The 22,367-nt window shown below is 51.5% G+C and overlaps 1 protein-coding gene across 3 annotated transcripts in view; it reads right to left on the bottom strand.

Annotated features, from left to right (window-relative positions):
• LOC146822634 (uncharacterized) overlaps positions 1-22,367 on the bottom strand; it is a 1,280,275-nt gene that overhangs the window by 364,601 nt on the left and 893,307 nt on the right. For all 3 annotated transcript variants that reach the window (XM_085606818.1, XM_085606816.1, XM_085606817.1), the window contains one exon: positions 17,676-17,807. In XM_085606818.1, coding sequence (XP_085462944.1) covers positions 17,676-17,807 — 132 coding nt within the window. The remainder of the gene's footprint in view (positions 1-17,675; positions 17,808-22,367) is intronic.

The raw sequence follows: 22,367 nt of genomic DNA, 5'->3' as shown, positions 1-22,367 counted from the left end.
CACCCATGTATGTACGAGACGTACCCCCACCCGTGAATGTACACCCATGTATGTACACCCGTGTATGTACACCCGTGTATGTACGAGATGTACCCCCACCCGTGTATGTACACCCCCATATGTACGGCCCGTACCCCCACCCGCGTATGTATGGAGCGTACCCCCACCCCAACAGTGTACGTACGGACCGTAACACCACCCCCGTATGCATGGAGCGTACCCCCCACCCCAACAGTGTACGTACGGACCGTAACACCACCCCCGTATGCATGGAGCGTACCCCCACCCCAACAGTGTACGTACAGACCGTACCCTCACCCACGTATGTATGGAGCGTACCCCCACCCCAACAGTGTACGTATGGACCGTACCCCCACCCGCGTATGCATGGAGCGTACCCCCACCCCAACAGTGTACGTACGGACCGTAACACCACCCCTGTATGCATGGAGCGTACCCCCACCCCAACCGTGTATGTACGGCCCGTACCCTCACCCGCGAATGTATGGAGCGTACCCCCACCCCAACCATGTATGTACGGCCCGTACCCTCACCCGCCAATGTATGGAGCGTACCCCCACCCCAACCGTGTATGTACGGCCCATACCCTCACCCACGAATGTATGGAGCGTACCCCCACCCCAACCGTGTATGTACACCCGTGTACATACGAGTTGAACCCCCACCCGTGTATGTACACCCGTGTACGTACGAGTCGAACCCCCACCCGTGTATGTACACCCGTGTATGTACGAGATGTACCCCCACACGTGAATGTACACCCGTGTATGTACACCCGTGTACGTACGAGTCGAACCCCCACCCGTGTATGTACACCCGTGTATGTACACCCGTGTATGTACGAGACGTACCCCCACCCGTGTATGTACACCCCCGTACGTATGGCCCGTACCCCCACCCGCGTATGTATGGAGCGTACTCCCACCCCAACCGTGTATGTACGGCCCGTACCCTCACCCACGAATGTATGGAGCGTACCCCCACCCCAACCGTGTATGTACGGCCCGTACCCTCACCCGCGAATGTATGGAGCGTACCCCCACCCCAACCGTGTATGTACGGCCCATACCCCCACCCGCGTATGCATGGAGCGTACCCCCACCCCAACAGTCTAAGTACGGAGCGCGCCCCAACACCAGCACCTTCACCCAACATCGCGCATGTACGAGTCGTACCAAGCCAGAGACAAGGACAGCACTGTACAACAAAATGGCCGATGTACACACCGTACACACGCTAAAAACACACGTACACAACCAGGACAAAGCAAAACAACACAATAATAATCTATTCGAATCGCACAAAGCCACAAAACATGTCCAACAAGCACAAATACAACACATTCACTGACCTGCAACTGCCAAACTCCCAAACAGAGGCCCAAAACACAACCACTCCTTATAACACACCCACCCAAAGTTCAAACACAGCCACACCCACCAATGGACCAATAAAAAGGGCCCACACACACAAACCATGAGCCTTTGCAACAGACTCACTGCTGCCAGACCCCACAGACAACCCCCAGCACCACCATACTTGAACCTTTACTACACCTTACACTTGCTCACCTTCACACAACCACCTTCACAAACACCCCCTCATCACATTCACACACACACACCTGCACAACCACACACCCACAACCATCCACACCCACACCCCCCACAACCATCCACACCCACACCCCTCACCATGCCCACTAACTAGAATCCAAAGTTCACTAGCCAAGAGTTGGAGGTCCTTGTCGACGAAATCCTCAGAGTCGAGCCACACCTCTTTGGAACATTGGTTAGACAGACCAGCATTTCCGAAAAAACAGCCATGTGGCAGACGATTGTCGATGCTGTGAATGCTGTTGCGTCCACCAGAAGGACCAGGCATGAATGCCAAGCCAGGTGGTACGATCTGCGGAGGAGGGTCCGAGCCAAAATGACCGACGACCACAACCAGGCCAACATCACTGGAGGAGGGCCGCCCCGCAGACGCGTACAATACCATCCCTGGGAGGAGAGGATGATGGCCATACTGCCTGTGGTGGCAGTGGACGGAGTAGAAGGACTCCGAGAGCCGGGTGAGTACACAAACAACTCACCTCACATGGGGGGAACGTCATCCACAACCAAACTCACAATCATGCATGCAACCACCCCAAGCCATCGCATGACTCAACCACAGTCCATGAACACACACATGCCACTAGCGCCACCATGCCCCATGCACCCAGCTGGACAATGCCAAGTCACAGGCCACAGAAAACACCTACACAAGACACGGTAAGCCGGATGGCGGGAGTGTGGGCCCCAAAAATCACATAGTGCAACTCAGAAGCAGACAACAATGCCCTCCGCCCATATGGCCTAGGTCACAGCCAGACAAACAGTGTGTCCCCACACAGGAAAGACTTGCCAGCAAATGGCGGACGCCTTGCATTAAGACATGGGGGTGAAGGCACGTTTTTGCACATGACAGCAGCTAATGAACAGCCAACACTGTGAAAGAGTGGCAGCACACACCACCACAGCAGCAGCGCAGACACAGACACTACACCCAATGGGTGCCTGGAGATCAGAAACAAACTCACATGAACAAGCCAAGGGCCATTCAAAGATCTGCAAAACGTGTGTGCCTAGGAAGCTGGGCTGAGGTGACAGAGGGTGACACACAGAGGGAGGGAGAGGGGGAGAGAGAGGGAGGGAGACACAGGGAGACGGACAGAGGGAGGAGGCTGACACAGGGAGGGAGGGAGAGGGGGACAAAGAGGGAGTGAGAAAGGGAGACACAGGGAGACCAATTCAGCCTTGGGTGGTGTGGGAATGTCTGCTCGTCAGCAGGTGGACTGTGTGCATGTAGACAAGGGTGGGCAGTGCCTGAATCCCCCTCTCTTCTCCATGGCAAAACACTGGGCCATGTCTCAACCTGTGCACGAGCACAACGACAGCTAACTGCATTATATAAGTGTGTGGAACAACTCCATGTGCCCACGTACAGTGCAACACGGAAGGCGCCAATGCATGGCTCGCCACACCTGCTCACTCCACTGCTGACTGCAGTCACAATTGATGCAGCAAGTAAGACTGTGCCACACATAGGTAAAGTCTCAAAAGCTGTGGCCAAGGGACATACCCATGCACAAGTGCACTGTGAGTGGAATGCAAGACATATCCAAATACCCAGAGGAAATGTGCCAACTTAGAATCTAATGAAACATGGATGTTGCATGGAACAAAAATAACATTGTCTCTCTCACACACAGGTCAACGTCGTGGATCACCCCCCAACACTGGGGGGGAAGACTCACAGGACCCGGCTCTGCGGGATGACGATCCCCCCGGCAGCGACGACTCTCACCACTCTGTGGACGACCCCGACCAACCTGGCCCCTCTGGTGTCCAACCACCTGCAGCACCTGCATCAGGTACAACTGGGCCAACCACCACCCCCACTCCTGCCACATCCAAGGAGACACCCAGGATCCCTGCCCCACCACCACAATGCAGCCAGGCTGACCAGGAGGGACACAGTGTACCGGGCACCCAGGAGGAGGCAGGCGACAACACTAATGCCACCCCTCAGGGGTCCCGGAGACCCGATATGCCCACAAGGGCAGGCCAGGTGCAAGTGGGCAGGGGTGGTGGGAGTGGAGGACGGCGGAGGCGCGAGCCTGACCAGTTGGCTGCGGAACCGGTATATTCCCATGTCAGAAACATCCTGGACACATACCGGCAGGACACCACGGGCATGGGCCAGGTTGTGTCCACCCTCAACGAGATGAAGGGGACCCTCGAGGAGATCAAGACCCATCAGGCCCAGCAACATGCCTGTCTACTGCGACACCAAGGGCGGATGGAGGACAGACAGGCTGAGCTTGTGACGGTGTTCACGGGAATTCACCGTACACTCTGTCGGATGGCCGACAACATGGGCAACCCTCCCTGTGCCACCAGGCCAAGAACATCACCACCCACAGGGAGGGATCCGGAAGAGGAGGAGACATCCGACGGAGCATCCCAAACATCGTCACGGCCTGCTACTGAGGGTTCCCGCAGGAGGGCGGGTCGTCCACGGGAAAGACCGTGAGGGTCGGCGCAACAGCACCATCTCCCAGGACACCTGGCCTGGCACCTGGCCCACTGGACCAACAGCAGCACATCAGCAAAAGACATTCTCTGCCACATGGACTTGCTAGTCACTGTCTGACCAATGTTGACAAAGACTGTGGCATGGACTCTGATGATTTCCAATGGCAAGGACACCAACTCCCCCAGTGAACTTTGGATTCCACACACCCGGAAAGCCCCTCTTGTCATACCCCCCCCCACGTACCACAACACAAATAAAAAGTTACACGATAAAGAGATGATGCCTACATTTTGCATTATTACCTTACATGTGTCTTGTAAAGTCTAACCATGCCTGAGTTCTCATATGACTTCAACCATCCATACCCTGGGGCCTGAGTCTGGCACAGGACACACATGGGTCACAATGTATTAGGCAAGACAGACATGGAGCACCATACACACCCGTGATGGGCCCAACCAGCTGAGGGGGTGGCCGCACAACCGTGCCGACAGACATATTGAGTACAGCGACAGTCATGCGCAGAGGTCAGGGATCATGTGGAGTGTCCTGGGGGCACCCAGGTATGTGTAGACAGGTGGCAGAACCATGTCCTGCAAGCTTGAGTCAGGTGGATGCAGAGAATGGTGGCCTGGCCAACGTTGGATGCATGGGAATGGCACATGTCACAATACCCACACAGTCATGGACATCATGCACAATACTAATCCCACACAAACAGCTTGCATCTTGCTACTCTACACATAGACACATATAGCCACTATCACGGAAAACCATGCCAGACATGCCGTATGCACCATGGCAACACACCAGCATTGACTGAGAAGAGGCACCTTGGAGGCATAGGGACACCTTTATTAGTCATGTATTCGGGAATGCAGAGGCAACTCGGAGTAGACATACACAGGTCATGTGGAGTAACATGTGGGTCCAACACTGGAACCCCCCTTCTGCAGCACAAATGCGTGATAGCCATGGAACTGGCACACAAGTGTCGGGTAACAGCTAAACACCCCCTGCTGCTCACGGAGAGGCTGTCATACACCATTGATCCTCTGATGTGGAAGTCCCACACCATGTCAAGCCAATGCAAACCGTATGTGTCCGAGGGCAGTGTTACACACATTGATGCCATCATCACAATCCACTATCCCATCACAGATGACTGTCAACAAGTCTGACCATCTATTCAGGTGTACCCAGCTACATGTAATGTGTCCCATGGTGATGCGACATGTCTGCAGAGGAACCAAACATCGACAGGTGCAGTGTGCACACATCGTAAACAACTGCCACACCCAATACACCCCTGATGCATCCCTTACTCTAAGGAGACTTCCAAACTTGTCCGTGCGTGTAACGCTGGGTCAGCACACGATGACGTGTCCATGAGGAATAGCAGTGCCACAACAATGCAACCAGCAGACGGAATGCGCAAGTACCTGGGGATGAGAGACACACAAGAAGTCAGCCACAAAAAGCACAGCCACTTGCATGTGCATGTACTCGACACATGTAAGGATGACAACATGCTAGGTCACAATTATGACTGGGGAAATACACTCATCACTGGCACCATCACTCGAGTGACACATCCACACACACCTCTGACTCACGTGGCATACATGCAGATGGACACACACATCGCAACACATGCCACACGGGGACCAATGCGTGCACACTCAGACACTGGTACTCACCACTAAGCAAAGAAGTCGCGTATGAGCCGACTCCGGATGTCCTCTTGCGGAACCACATCCTCCATATCACTAGCCCCATTGCCAAGCCCTTCGTTCTCCACGGGTGGATGGTCCTGATCATCTTGATCCAGGATGAGTGGCACAGCTTTCTCAACTGCCATGTTGTGCAGCATGCAGCAGACCATGAAGATTTTGCAGACCTTCGCCGGGGCATATGGGAGGGCGCCGCCGGTCTTGTGGAGGCATCTGAATCGGCTCTTCAGGAGGCCAAATGTCCTCTCTATCACTCGCCTTGTCCGGCCATGGGCGGTGTTGTAGCGGAGCTGGGCCGGCGTGCTGGGGTTGCGGAGAGGTGTGATCAGCCATGGCATGTTGGGATAGCCAGCGTCCCCTACATGGAAACCACATGGACATAAGTAGGACAGGAGAAGCGGTCGTGCTGGAAGTATACGCAAAATACAGGACAGACAGAGTGTACCCACCAACAACACATGCTCGTTCGTTGCGCAGCTGCGTCATCATTTCAGGCACCCTGCTACGCCTCATGATGTAGGCATCGTGTGCTGATCCTGGAAAACGAGCAGAGACATGTTAAATCACCATGTTGGACAGTCACACCACAAGGGCATTGATGGAGTGGTAGTGTTTGCGATTCCTGTACGCTACCTCCTGTGCCTGTGGGGGTACCAAAGCCACATGTGTCCCATCTATGGACCCAATGACATGGGGCATCCCTCCCAGGGCATAGAATCCACGCTTGACCCCAGTCAACTGTTCAGGAGTTGGGAAATGGATGAACTCAACCAGGTGAAGCAACATGGCCTCTAAGAAATCATGCAGCACACGGCTGAACATGCTCTGGGACATGCCACCAACATGAGCTATGGTATATTGAAAGGTACCCGTGGCAAGAAAATGTAGGGCTGCCATTACCTTCAGCTTGGGTGTCAGTGCCGTAGGATACCTGTGCAGCGGTTGCAGGTGTGGTGCCAGCCTTGCCGTCAACTCCTCAATCAACGGTTGGGGGAAGCGGTAGCAGCGTATACAGTCATTCTCCCGCATGTCAGCCAAGTCCGGAATTGGTCGGGTAAGAGGCGGCGCTCTGCAGTAATTTGGAAGTGACAAGGAAGAGTGAGTGCACTACAACAACAATTTATATGTACTGAGCACATGTTAATCTGTCAATACACATATGCTACATACGGAGTCAGGTATGTGCTACATGCCCTGGACACGTATGGCTGCCAGGTGACACTCCTACCAAGACCCAGCTACACACGGAGATTGTGAACCTCCACATGCCATGGCATGGGACTAGCTGTGTCCCAGTGTAAGTGAACAGCCAGACGCAACACAGGAGTGACATACATCAACACATCAGCAGAAGTAGGATGTCGATTGCAGAGACAGGTAGCGGAACACTAGAGCCACAGGTCACATGACATTACACTAGGACAGCCCACACACCTTGCAATTAAGGTGTACATGTCATGACTCACCACACATACATTGAGAGGATGCAGACAGGTCCTTGTTACGCTACTCCGTGTCTCATGCATACATACACACCTCACATCCGATACCACATGTGGCCTGGTGTGCGTAACAGTGTGCCATGTCCATCTACACACAGACACATGTTGGTTGCTGCAACAGCTGATGCTTTTGAGGGAACACCAACATCAAGCTAATGGGAACACACCACACATACATGACATAGACACATCGTGCACCGTGGGTAGTCACATGTCTGGTGTGGTAACCCCTGTAGCGGGCATCAGGGGACACTTGCGTGTGTTGTTGACTGTGCCATGCCAGTGACGCTCATCCCAAGTGTGCAGTACGACATGCACACATGTCAAAGGAGTTAAGGGCATGCCTGGCACACATTGCACCGTCACTAGGCCTGGGCGAAGCACTACGCTACGCTCGCGTAGTTTGCGAAGTTAGTGCTACTTCGCACTACGCGAACTGCACGTAGCACAGTGCGAACACACCTAGCGTAGTGTTGCGTAGTGCTGCGGTCATTTTTTGCTTGCTCGCGGTCCTCAACGTCAAGTTGGCGACAGCGAGCAAGCAAAATGACATCCCGGCGAGACTTTTTCCTTGTTCGCGATCAGCAACATCAAGTTGGCGATCGCGAGCATGGAAAATAAACCTACCGGCGAGATTCCCAATGCAAGGTTTCTCATTGCGAGGGGTCGCGTATGCTCGCGACCGCTCGCGATGAGAAACTACCAGTTCGTGTTGAGAAAGCTGCCGCTCGAGTAAAAATCTACTCGAGCAGCAGAAAACTACAGCTCGCACTGTCCAAGATGCCATTTTCAATGATTGCACAGTGCCGGTTGCTTGTCCGCACTGTGCAATCATTGAAAACAACATCTTGCACAGTGCGAACATGTTACTACGCAGTTCGCGAAGTGCTACGCGTAGCTCGCGTAGTGCGAACTTCACTTTGCGTAGCTTCGCGAAGTGCTACTTCGCGAACTACGCCCACCCTTAACCGTCACACATAACATCTGTACACATCTCATCATACATCTATTGCCTTCTCGACTCAGGAGTAATGTGCCACATCACAGCCTTTCACACCTGTGCCCCACACATGTAGTACTGCCCAGACAATGCCTTGATGTCCATCCATGGACAAGTATGTCAGCTCTATTCCTTCCTGTGTGCTGCCTGTCACCACTGTGATGTGTGAAAGGCACCGTTCATTCGCTCTGAGGGCCTGTGTACGTACCCTATCACTATGGGAGTGCTGCCGTAGGCCTACCCATAGCGATAGTGAGCGTACGCGCGTGTGTACGGTACATATCACTATGGGTACGCATATGCGAGCACACCCATAGTGATAGTGAGCGTAGGCGCGCGTGTACGGTCCGTATCACTATGGGTACGCATACGCGAGCACACCCATAGTGATAGTGAGCGTACAGGCGTGTGTACGGTCCGTATCACTATGGGTACGCATACGCGAGCACACCCATAGTGATAGTGAGCGTACCGGTGTGTGTACGGTCCGTATCACTATGGGTACGCATACGCGAGCACACCCAGAGTGATAGTGAGCGTACAGGCGTGTGTACGGTCCGTATCACTATGGGTACGCATACGCGAGCACACCCATAGTGATAGTGGGCGTACAGGCGTGTGTACGGTCCGTATCACTATGGGTACGCATACGCGAGCACACCCATAGTGATAGTGAGCGTACAGGCGTGTGTACGGTCCGTATCACTATGGGTACGCATACGCGAGCACACCCATAGTGATAGTGAGCGTACAGGCGTGTGTACGGTCCGTATCACTATGGGTACGCATACGCGAGCACACCCATAGTGATAGTGAGCGTAGGCGCGCGTGTACGGTCCGTATCACTATGGGTACGCATACGCGAGCACACCCATAGTGATAGTGAGCGTACAGGCGTGTGTACGGTCCGTATCACTATGGGTACGCATACGCGAGCACACCCATAGTGATACGGACCTACACACGCACGTACGCTCACTATCACTATGGGTGTGCTTGCGTATGCGTACCCATAGTGATACGGACCGTACACACGCCTGTACGGGCCGTTGCCATGCATTTGGGGTGCCCTAGGGCCCCAGAACGCACCGTACCTGGGTGTGAATCTCCAAATTACATAGGGGACAAGTATAAAGGCCTACATGCATGCTGGTTGTCATGGAGACCAAGTTTAAAGTATGAGTTTTTTTCTGCAGGTGCACAGCAAAAGTCAGTTTGAATGAATCTACTTTGTTGCAATGTGGTTGTGGAGTTGACATCATGCTCAAGGAAAAAACAATAAGAACCCACTGACTGTGCTAGGTTTAAAGGGATTGGAGGAAACATAGGATGCAAATGTGAGTGACCAATCACTCTGTACTCCTGTAAGGCAGATATAAGGCAGCCAGGTCCCATGAGAGAGCACTTGCCTGCACATCTTTGGATTATAAGACCCAGCTGCTGCTTGTGATTCCCTGGAACCATGTCAAGGTCTGTGGAGAGGGCCCAGCCTTTCACCCTGGAGGAGAACCTGGCATTGCTGGATGTGATCCTCCCACAGTACCCCCTGCTGTATGGGCGACCAGGGTATCAGGTGAGTGCAGAGTCCACTAGCACAGACTGTGTCCCTTTTTTGTGACTGTGACTTCTGGCATTGTGTCCAGGTGTGACACACATGCAATGTACTGTAGGAGGGGTCCCAGGGGGGGGAATGCCTGGTGTCTCCCAGCCAGAGCATGCTGTGGTGCATGTCTGCCGTCCTCACTTGCATTGTGTTTACTGTGACAATCACTGCATGGTGCATGCCACATTCTGCCTGTCTTATCCTCCTGGGAATGTAGCCTCTACAGTCCTCATGTGATTATGTGGTCAGCCCAGTGTGACAGGTGACTGTACCCACAGATGTGTGTTAGTTCTGTGTACCTGTGCTGATAGTGTCCACATGATGTGTTCGTACCCTGGACATGGGTGTGTGTGTAAGTCCCCTGTCATGTGGGTGGGTGCATATGTGGAGTGTAGCACCCAAGCTGCATGAGGGATGGATTTACCCTGCCCATCTGATGTGAGCAGGGAGCAGTGCTGTGTGTCTGACGTGCAGAGCCAGCCCCACACCTGTGAGCCCCCCCCGTCTAGTGGCACATGTGCAGAGTGAGGTTTGTAGCTGCATTTGGCAATGGCAGGTGAATGTCCTGTGCCTGTGTGTGTCTGTGTACTCTGCTGAGGTAGCGTCAGTGGCCTGTGGCATGTGACTGCTTGAGGTGCTGCACATAATCCTGGTGTAGCTTGTGATGCACAGTGTGAGCCTGGATCATTGATTGTGTCGTTGCCCTCATTCCACCTGTGTACTTTCAATGGCACGTACTGCTTTTGCCCTTCCCCAGAGGATACTGTCCCTATGACAAAGGTGCAATGCGTTGGATGCATACTATGCCTTGTTGTAAACAGCAAAATTGTTGTAATATGTGTCTCTGTGACATGTGCCAGGTGTATTGATGTAGTGTCACTTGTTCATCCTCACAGGTAGGCGCCTCTGCCAAGAAGCAGATCTGGATGAACGTCGTCAGTGCCGTGAGGAGGACGGAGGGTCGCAAGCGGCACCTGGCCCAGGTGAGAAAACGCTGGCAGGATATCCGGTGCTGGACGCGGAGGATCGCACGGGTCCTGCTGGGGGACTCGCCTGAGACCCATAAGAACCGCGGGCGCCGCCGTCTGACCCACATCCACAAGCGTGTGCTGGCGGTGGTCTTTCCAGACTTGGACAGGCGCTTACACGAGAAGCAGCAGCAGGAAAGGGGGTAGGTACATGTGTGTTTGTTGTGTGTCACCAGCATCAGTAAGTGCGCAGTTGCATGGATACACTGCCAGGGTTTAAAGGTGCTGTGCAGATCCTGTTACCCACAGTATAGCGGTGCTCTCCTGCCTCCCTTCCCCTCCTTGCAATGTGTTCCCTGGTCTGTGTGTAGTCACTCCTTCACAAGGTTATCTAGGCTGGCAGTTTATCCATGTGAACAATGCCTGGAGCATCATGTGTGGGGGTGGTGTGTAACAGGTTTTGGTACCTTGCCTGTGCCCTGTCCAGTTCAGTACTTGTGGGTTCCATGTCAGTTGGCACTGATGCTGAGTCCAGACATGGGAGTTAGTCTCTCAAGTGTCATGCCTTACAGCACGCATGTCCTATGTTGTGGCCTGTTACATGATGTGCATGAGTGTGCGATACGCATAGTGCAGGGATGGTGGCGTGTGTTGCAGTCATTCCCATTCAGGATCATGGAGTTGTGTGGCCACTACTGTCCCCTGGGGCATATTTTCCAAGGTGTCATGTGTGTCATCACAAAATGTGGACACTCTCAGTGTCTACAGCATAGGTTGTGCTCTGTGCCATTGTCCCCTGGCACCATGTATATTGACGTAAAATGTAGTACAAGTGTCCACTGTACAGCCTGACCTGATTTTCCTTGTTCATACTCACGGTGGCCAGTGCCTGTGTGTCTTGTTACAATCATCTGATGATGACCATTTGTACATGATTATTTGGACAGGCGCACCTTGGGTATTTTGTGTCCAATATTGCATTTATCCAGCCCATGTGTATTTCACCCAGACTAAGAAATGTAAGTGCTTCCTGTGTCTCAACAAATTGTCTCATGTAGGGGGTGGTTGGTGCGGGCAAAGCCTACATGTCAAAACCTGATATCTTCTTGCTAGGTCTGGCCAGTGTGTGATGTTTGTCTGGACATACACTCAAGGTGCAGTGAGCCAGTCATGGTGGGCATGTTTTCAGTATTACCTATGCAGCATGTGCCTAAAGTTCATGGATATGGTCCCTGCTCATCCTTATTTTTTGGCAACGCTGTGTGGTGCAGATGCAGTGCTGGATTGTCCCCAGAGCCTGGTTCCTCTGTCAAAATCCATTTCATGTCATTCGCTATTGTGTCATGCTCTCCATAGTTTTTCAGTGGCATGGTGGGTCAACCAACTGTGTGTTGCGGGGCCTACATATGTACCTTGTTTTGTAGATGTTACTCGTCTTTCTGTTCAGGCTATGCACTGTAACCTATGTAGATTGGACTCATGTGACATATGTATACAGGTGTATGATTAATTCCTGTCTCTTCACCTTGCCCACAGCATCGTCGGGGGACACGGAGGGAGACATCAGCACAGACCGAGCGGAGGGACCGAGCACCAGTGCCAGCGGTGACATCTTGGCTGGCACATCGAGTGGAACTGAGGCGGAGGGGAGTGAGGTGGAGGACCTGTCCACTGCCACCACAGAATATGAAGCTGACGGGTCCGAGGCTGAGCTCTCCGAGTGGGCGGAGGCTGCACCACCAGCTGACAGCGGCACAACATCTCTCCCCGCCCCCTCCATTGCCATCAGCCACCTCCCACTTGCTTGTGTCCCTTCCCAGCTTGCCCGGTCACCACATGTCTCCTTCCTGCCAGGCACCGCACCCCCTGCCCCTGTCTCCACTGCTGCCGCCAATGCCGAGTCTGTGGACATCCAGCGGCAGTTGCGGGTTGGTCAGGCTGCGATGCTTAATGTCCTCCATGGCCACAGCCAAGTGCTGAGCAACATGGAGGCATACTTGGAGGGCATTTTCTCATCGCAGGCTGACCAACGCAACTTGCTGAGGTCCATTGACTCGACACTGACTGCAGCAGTGGGTCTCCTACAGCGCTTCGTCCAACCCCCTATCCCTGACCCATCCACACTTCCCACTCCCATGCCTGTCCCACATACACCCAGACGTCAGCATGCACCCACCACAACAGACACAGGCACCACACCAGCAGGGAAGGTCAAACGCACACCTCCTGGCACGCACACACAGGGTGAAGTAGGCACACCCACTGGGTCGGGGGGAAAACGTAAGACACGCAGCCAGAGTGAGAGTCCGCATTCCACAAAATCCACTCCCTCCAAATCCCCTCCCCTCAGCTCTCCTGGCCAAAAGTCGGATACCGGGTCAGTCCTGCCCAGTCTGTCCATCAGCCCCAGTGTGGCACCACCCCGGAAGCGGTGGAGGCAGGACACCGGCAGGGGAGTTGAGTCCCCCCCCTGTCCACACCCTCCCCCAGTGGCGCTGCAACCCATCCCTCCGACCCCCCCCCCTCCTTGGGGCCTGTGGTTCCTTCGGGTGCAGGGGAGTCGCTGGAGGACCTTGCTAAGGTGTGCAGCGTCATCCTGACCGCCGCCTTTGGCGCTGCCCCACCCCCTGTGGTGGAGTCCTCCGTCCCTGCACCCACAACGCCTACCCTTCGCCCTCATGTCCCTGCGGTGCCTGGTCCTTCCCCCCCACATGATGTCCCCCCCCTCTGGAAGACAAAGGAGTCTGACTGTGCAGGCAAGCTAGGGGACACGCGTCCCACTGTGTCCCCCACCTGGATTTGAACTTTGGATTGCCCTATGGGCATTGTACATTTTGAACTTTCAAGGGACAAACAGATTTTTGGATGCTGAATAAAGCAATTTATTTTTCCTTAGTACACTACTGTCTATCTGGTATTGCTGTTGGTGGACCTGCTCCATTATTTTGGGTGGTGATAATGTGTTGGGTGTGTGGGAATTGTCGTCTTGTGCTGGTCATAGGGTGGACCCTGGTATCTGTGTGCCATCACAAGCTGTTGGCTACATAACTTTGTTCATGTAAACAGTTACTGCATGGTGACATCGTCCCAAGGTGTGTTCCTTCCTCTGTGTAACCTGACATCTTTCCTGCAGGGTCATTCCAATATGTGGTGCTGAGTTGTGTCTACATTGGCTGGGTGTGTGACGGACTCGTTAGACTTTGGCCATGCATGCTGAGCGATGTCTCCACCTGCATCATTCGTGGCGTCCTTGGTGGTCACTGTACTTGTGTATGTAGACTGTTGACATGACTTCATGTCGCTATGCATGTGTATACTACCAGCCTCGCACACATGTGGTACATGTACTGCAGGATCTTTGTGCACCTGAGTGACATTTGTGGGCATTGGATCTGTGGGTACTCCACCCTTTTCTTTGCAGGGGCACTGCTGTGAGTGTTATGCACCCACCCCTCCTGTGTCTGGGCACTGCTGGGAGGACTCTGCACCCACCCTTCTTATGTCTGGGCACTGCTGGGAGTGTTAGGCACCCACCCCTCCTGTGTCTGGGCACTGCTGGGAGGACTCTGCACCCACACCTCCTGCGTCTGGGCACTGCTGGGAGTGATAAGCCCCCACCCCTCCTGTGTCTGGGCACTGCTGGGAGGACTCTGCACACACCCCTCCTGTGTCTGGGCACTGCTGGGAGGACTCTGCACACACCCCTCTTATGTCTGGGCACTGCTGGGAGGACTCTGCACATACCCCTCCTATGTCTGGGCACTGCTGGGAGGACTCTGCACACACCCCTCCTGTGTCTGGGCACTGCTGGGAGTGTTAGGCACCCACCCCTCCTGTGTGTGGGCACTGCTGGGAGGACTCTGCACCCACCCCTCTTATGTCTGGGCACTGCTGGGAGGACTCTGCACCCACCCCTCCTGTGTCTGGGCACTGCTGGGAGTGATAGGCCCCCACCCCTCCTGTGTGTGGGCACTGCTGGGAGGACTCTGCACCCACCCCTCCTGTGTCTGGGCACTGCTGGGAGGACTCTGCACCCGCCCCTCTTATGTCTGGGCACTGCTGGGAGGACTCTGCACCCACCCCTCCTGTGTCTGGGCACTGCTGGGAGGACTCTGCACACACCCCTCCTGTGTCTGGGCACTGCTGGGAGTGTTAGGCACCCACCCCTCCTGTGTGTGGGCACTGCTGGGAGGACTCTGCACCCACCCCTCCTGTGTCTGGGCACTGCTGGGAGGACTCTGCACCCACCCCTCTTATGCCTGGGCACTGCTGGGAGGACTCTGCACCCACCCCTCCTGTGTCTGGGCACTGCTGGGAGGACTCTGCACCCACCCCTCTTATGTCTGGGCACTGCTGGGAGGACTCTGCACCCACCCCTCTTATGTCTGGGCACTGCTGGAAGGACTCTGCACCCACCCCTCCTGTGTCTGGGCACTGCTGGGAGGACTCTGCACCCACCCCTATTATGTCTGGGCACTGCTGGGAGGACTCTGCACCCACCCCTTCTGTGTCTGGGCACTGCTGGGAGGACTCTGCACCCACCCCTCTTATGTCTGGGCACTGCTGGGAGGACTCTGCACACACCCCTCCTGTGTCTGGGCACTGCTGGGAGTACTCTGCACCCAACCCTCCTATATCAGGATATGTACGCTTAGAACATACATGGGTGTGGGTTCGCTCCATGCATACGCGGGTGGGGGTATGCTCCATGCATATGCGGGTGGGGGTACGGTCCGTACGTACACTGTTGGGGTGGGGGTACGCTCCATGCATACGGGGGTGGTGTTACGGTCCGTACGTACACTGTTGGGGTGGGGGTACGCTCCATGCATACGGGGGTGGGGGTACGGTCCGTACGTACACTGTTGGGGTGGGGGGTACGCTCCATGCATACGGGGGTGGTGTTACGGTCCGTACGTACACTGTTGGGGTGGGGGTACGCTCCATGCATACGCGGGTGGGGGTACGGTCCGTATGTACACTGTTGGGGTGGGGGTACGCTCCATGCATACGGGGGTGGTGTTACAGTCCGTACGTACACTGTTGGGGTGGGGGTACGCTCCATACATACGCGGGTGAGGGTACGGGCCGTACATACACGGTTGGGGTGGGGGTACGCTCTATGCATTCGCGGGTGGGGGTACGGTCCGTACGTACACTGTTGGGGTGGGGGTACGCTCCATGCATACGGGGGTGGTGTTACGGTCTGTACGTACACTGTTGGGGTGGGGGTACGCCCCATACATACGCGGGTGAGGGTACGGGCCGTACATACACGGTTGGGGTGGGGGTACGCTCCATGCATACGGGGGTGGGTGTACGGTCCGTACGTACACTGTTGGGGTGGGGGGTACGCTCCATGCATACGGGGGTGGTGTTACGGTCCGTACGTACACTGTTGGGGTGGGGGTATGCTCCATACATACGCGGGTGAGGGTACGGGCCGTACATACACGGTTGGGGTGGGGGTACGCTCCATGCATACGGGGGTGGGGGTACGGTCCGTACGTACACTGTTGGGGTGGGGGGTACGCTCCATGCATACGGGGGTGGTGTTACGGTCTGTACGTACACTGTTGGGGTGGGGGTACGCTCCATGCATACGCGGGTGGGGGTACGGTCCGTACGTACACTGTTGGGGTGGGGGTACGCTCCATGCATACGGGGGTGGTATTACGGTCCGTACGTACACTGTTGGGGTGGGGGTACGCTCCATGCATACGGGGGTGGGGGTACGGTCCGTACATATCCATACCCACGCTGTGGAATGCTTGTGCGGGCCATACCCAGGCCTTTGCCACGTGGGTACGAGCCATCCCGCCATTGTTGGGGTGACGTAGGTGTGGGTGTGGTACGACTCGTACCCACGCTCTTAAGGCGTGGGTACGGGACGTACCTGTATTGTTGTGTTACCGGTTCGCGTCGTCATCCACTTCCGTTGTGGCGGACGCTGGCTTTGCTGGACACGCCCCCACCCCCTCGTAGTGACCAGGGCCTGGGAGTCAGGTATGTCCAGGGCATGTGTGCTGTGTGTCTTGGGTGGGGGTTTAGTGGCCTGCCCCTGCTCCTGCCCCTCCCCTTTCCCCCCTCCCTTTGTTGTTCTGACCTTCTGCGGCATCTGCGTCGGAACCTGTAGAGGAGGTCGACTGCTATGAGGGCCGGGATGACACGTAGGTTCGGGTCCATGTCTGTCCGTCGCGTGCAGGTACTCCTTGTTCGCGTCGTCCTGATTTCCCGGCAGTTTTTGGCTGCCGGAAAATATTCTCCGTGCGGGATGACGTCGGTGCGAATCGTACTTCCTGGTTCGTGAAAGGCAGGCTGCGTGCGTCCCGACGTCACGTCGGCGCTTTCCCGGATCACATTTGTATGTATATTTTTGGCGGACGGTGTTTTGTACGAATCGTACGGAAATAGTATTTCCATGCGAATCGTACTTCCATGTTTGTATATTGTTCCGACCGGGTACGCGTCGGACGGAGAATATGCTCCGTCCGACGGTTCGTACCCGGTTTTTACAGGATCGTAATCGGCACCACAATGTTTCTCCTGTGTTTGTGTATCTCTATAAAACAAGGCAGAATTTAATTCCATTAGCATGTCTATTTGACAGTGAAGAGGACAATCTTGCACCCAGATTTACTAAATTATTTAGCAAATTAAAGTCGATTATTCTCAAATTACTTACATTTTAGCACACCGGGATGAAGGATTAAAGCACTGCATTTTATCACAAGGAAGTGAAACAACTCCATCATAGGTGCTTACCATACAGTTGGATGAGTTACAGGAACTCTTTTCCTAATGAGTTTCTTCAGGGACGCTAAAGTAGAAATTAAGTTATCTCCATGTTTCGGGTCCACAGATTTCAGTAGAAGTCGCATTCTGGGTATTTGACTCCTAAGGATAAGAGAATAAATTCATATATTAATTCACAAATAAATACATAACTACATAAAACTGAATAAATTAAGCATGTAGCCAAACACAGTTGCATATTCTGAAGCTATTGTAATAGGGGGGGGGGGTTGTTTTACCAGTCTTGTTTATTTAGACTGTAATTGACAATCTACATCAGTTGATTTTAAATAATTTTTCTTTTCAATATGCCTCAACTTCATAATCAGACATTCAACCACTATGAAAAAAATTGGAATCAGCTCTCAACTGCCCATCATTTATTGAGAAGGATGCCATTGTATGGCAAATTTGCAGGTAGACCAGACAGCAAGATCACTCCAGAGTGTGTGTGTGTGTGTGTGTGTGTGTGTGTGTGCGCCTCTGTGTGAGCCATTATTTTGCTTTTTCTGAGGATCTTCCTTCAACTTCAGCAATCAAAATGGCAGTTATAAAAGGCATAATTCACAATGACCTTCAAATGAATCCACCAATAAGTGGTGAATCTATTTTACTTAGACTAAAGATCTACCTTCTGTGTCAAATTTCCAAATAAAGAAAATCACTTGTTTCTCAGTCATGCCCACACCCCCAAAAATGGATGCATATAGATACACTTCTATAGGACGCTCTAGGCCCTGAAAAAGATGTTTATGTATAGAAAGACTAGACTACAAAGGTGACCCATGCATTATGAGATTGAATGAATGTTTACTGCACAACCAATTACCGAACTGCACCTTTTAATAACCCAAGGGTTAAAGAATATGGGAGGTAACTGCAGATGGACCTGCCAGAGCTTACTGTGCTCTTTTTTATTCTTTTTCATTATATTTATTGATTTTCGATATAATTTACACAGATCCATGGACATTTAAGGTTATACATATATTCTTTCGGCAGTTTGCAGAGTAAGTACACTACTGTGCTTATAATGTGAACTGCTTTCTGATATTAATGCTGTTAGGGATCCTGTGTTTACAAAACAATACTTCAGCATAACAATATACTTTATAGCAACTGTTGTGCACCGTAAATTACATATTCATTAGACTCTGACCTTGTGGATATCTTTGTGAGCCCTTTTGTAAAGGTGTCAGTCAATTGAATGAGGGATTCAATGTTGTCCGAATTCGTTCGCGGGGTTGAGAGGGGCCGGCGTCGGAATAATTTGGGGGACTACTGGGCAGAGCTGAGTGATTAGCACAGTGTGGGGCCTGCTGTGGAAGATTATGCGGTACAGCGTAGTGAGAGGTGAGAGGGAACCGTCATGAGCATATGTGATGATGGTGTGGGGGGATCTCTTACATTAGAGGGCAGGTCGGTCCTGTGTGTGCCTTAGGTTGAAAGGCATGGGGTTCGATTTATATGTTCAGTATTTGTGCCAGTCTGGAGGATTAGTGGTGATTGGGAGGTTTAAGGTGTTGTCTAGGGATAGTTTGTGCGCTGCTATTAGTGCCCTATGTAGATTGGAGTGCCACACATGAGTTTGGGGCACTGATGACGACTTGCATGACATGGCCAGTCTGCGTTTAGCAAGGCCTAGTGCTAGATCTAGGAATTTGTTTATGTTTTCCCGGCGTGCATTACGCTTCATTATACCTAGCAGAAAGTGAGGGCCCTGTGCTTGCCATGTCCGTGGCCTCGGATAATGGAGGCCACCTCGTTCCAGCACGCTATTAATTGGGGGTAGGTCCATACCATGTGAATAAACATAGCATTGGAATTCTGGCATCTAGGGCATGTGTTAAATGAGGTCCCGTACATGCGCGTCAGTCTGTGTGGTGTTAGGTATGTATGATGGAGGTAGTTAAATTGTATGTATATAATTCTAGCATTGGTGGATATTGTTTTCCGTGAGCCTATGCATTGCGTCCACTATTTATCAGTTAGTGTTGTCAGCTCTGTGTTCCAATAGTCTCTGAGCGGTGCCAGTAGGAGCATGGCGTCTGATTTTAGGGTATTGACTAGTATGGCAATTGCTTTCCTACTCGTGCCGGGCGTCAGTAGTGTTATCAGAACATTGGACGTTTTAGGTTTGTCACTCAAGTTGCCCCTCGTCTGGGATAGCTGGTGCATGAGTGATGTGATGGAGCGCGGAAAACTAGGTAACGGGGGACAGAACGAGACCCGTACCAAATATCCTCCCTTCGTCACAGACCAGACCTCATACAAATACTTTCACACATGCAGTCATTGGTGAGGCCCATAACACCAACATTCACACGTCACTGCACACTGGTCTGCACATACAGGAGAGATGAGCGGTTCAAACACTCGACATCAAAGGAATACCTTATGATCTATGAAAAGAAAAATAATTTACATATCTACACATTAATACCCTTTCTCCGGCAGATCTCAATCTTAAAACATCAATGCACTCCTCCCATGTGATCGATGGATCAAATTAGTTGGATTGGTTGATGATGATTTTAGAACCAGCTAAAACACATTTCAAGATTCCGATCTTATCTCCCTCAATAAATCACATTAACGCATTTCTTGTTAACCAATATTTGTTTATCTAAAGTTATTGAAAAGTTTAAATCAATATTAAGCAAATCTATATCAATTTTCATGTAAATCACAGAACACCATATTTACCTAATCTGGCTATGGGGCGTCCTCTAAGTCACTCGCATAGGGTAGTCAAGTCGTCAGTCAATTTGCAAATCAGAGTTTTTTCTCAGCACGCTGCAGACCCAAAAGATGGGCAAGGTCCCAGGACATGCAAGCATTTACCTATGCCCATAGGTTTGGATAAGTTCACAGTTCATCAGATGATGGGCAGCATTTAGTCCGTCAAAGATTCAGGAACGCATCGGTCATCCTAGGTAGTCACGTAGCGTCACCGTCATCTTCATCAAAGATTTGTCGATGATGAGAGGAAGGAAAAAGGCAGATATTCTGTCTATTCTACCACGTAATTTATAATAAAATGAAGGTAAAATGCAACAATTTACAAATTTTGGGCAATTCTGATTGGTCGGTGGAGATCGTCTGGTGAGGTTTAGCACAGTTTGAGGGGTTATGTCATAGTTTGGTTTATTCCGGTTTCTTGTAAATGTTGATTGTGCTGTCACTTGACTGATTTCTCACCGTGGCCTTGTTCGGGTACAGTAAGGCAAGGGTCATGACGAGGCCACAGGAACAAACTGTTGCGCAGGTGCACTTCACCCGAAACCTCGTGGACTGGTGGCCACCACGTCGTGTCGCGTCAGCGGGCATTTTGATTTTAGGCCCAAAGGATAACTTAAGCAAAACAAACACAAAAGAGTAATTAATAAATAGAAATAATGAATCTAATGTTAACCCCTTGCCAATCCCTCTATGTGTATGTATTTATCTAGCGTATAGTGACATTTAAAGCGTTCATATTCACCCATTTGATGTCATCTTGGGCAACATTACGAAAACATCACAAAAGCCACATATATCATGCAATATTCTATTCAATACATATACTACGGTTAGTATACGTACGGGTTCTAGTCTTAAAAATTAATTAGCCATGCAAAATGCAAATCCCACATATATTTCGTATATTAATAAGGTTGATTAGGAACATGCAAGCTCATTTAATAATATTATGTTTAATAGATTATTTAATTAGTATATTCATGCAGAATAGGGGGGGTATACAAAATGTTGTACTACCCGCTCCATCAATCCCCCCTTTGGTGATTTTATCACCACACAATTAAAATTTTGTATTAATTGAAAGTAATTCTTGCTTTACATCTCTGTTTCCCCAATTTCTTCTCTTCTGGCTGTCTTATACATATTATCTTTCATTTCCTCTAATTCTACTTCTTCAAACTCACTCTCTTGTTTCTTATTCTGTCTTCTTTTCAGATTTTCTCTTTTTAGCTTTTTCTGTATTTTCTTTCTTTTATGACATAGGAATCCTAATCTTAATATTAATACTATAAAAATCACACATGTTAATGGAAATAAGATTTTACCTAAAAAGGTACTACCTAAGTTTACTAAGAAAACTTTAATAGAAGATATTTTCTTTCCAATCTTTTCCCAAACACTTTCAACCTCCAGTGGTGCAATTTCCTCATGCAGATCAGTTATATTTTTAATGTATATTTTTAAATCTTTTCTTTCGTCTGGAATGTAAGTACAACAGTGTTGAACTTTCAGCATTCCACAGACTCCACCCTCTTTTGCCAATAATATATCAAGGGCAAGTCGATTTTGCATTACCATGGCATGCATGGCAACCATTTCAGTATTTACCAATAAAAATCCTCCAGCGGTGCTTGTTGACAAGCGATCCACTACTGTTGATAACCTTCTAATTTTGTTTGCATTCAGAGATATTCCCACTGCTGGTTTCAATGCTCCAAAAATGTCACCTACAATTTCTGACCAAGATTCTCTCTTTCTATGTGCTAAATACCTACCTAACTTATGTACACCATCTTCTCCTCTTCCCATGTGGAATATCTTTGGAAAGACGAGACCTACATAACATGTGCCATACCAATGGTCTGGCAAACGATAGTATGCTTTGTTCCCACAGATAAAATATAACCCAGGAAAAACTGG

The sequence above is a fragment of the Triturus cristatus genome, chromosome 5_2 (genome assembly GCF_964204655.1).
Source record: "Triturus cristatus chromosome 5_2, aTriCri1.1, whole genome shotgun sequence".
Classification (NCBI taxonomy): Eukaryota; Metazoa; Chordata; class Amphibia; order Caudata; family Salamandridae; genus Triturus; species Triturus cristatus.
Note: the sequence above shows the minus strand (reverse complement) of the source record. Positions and strands in the feature narration are given on the sequence as shown.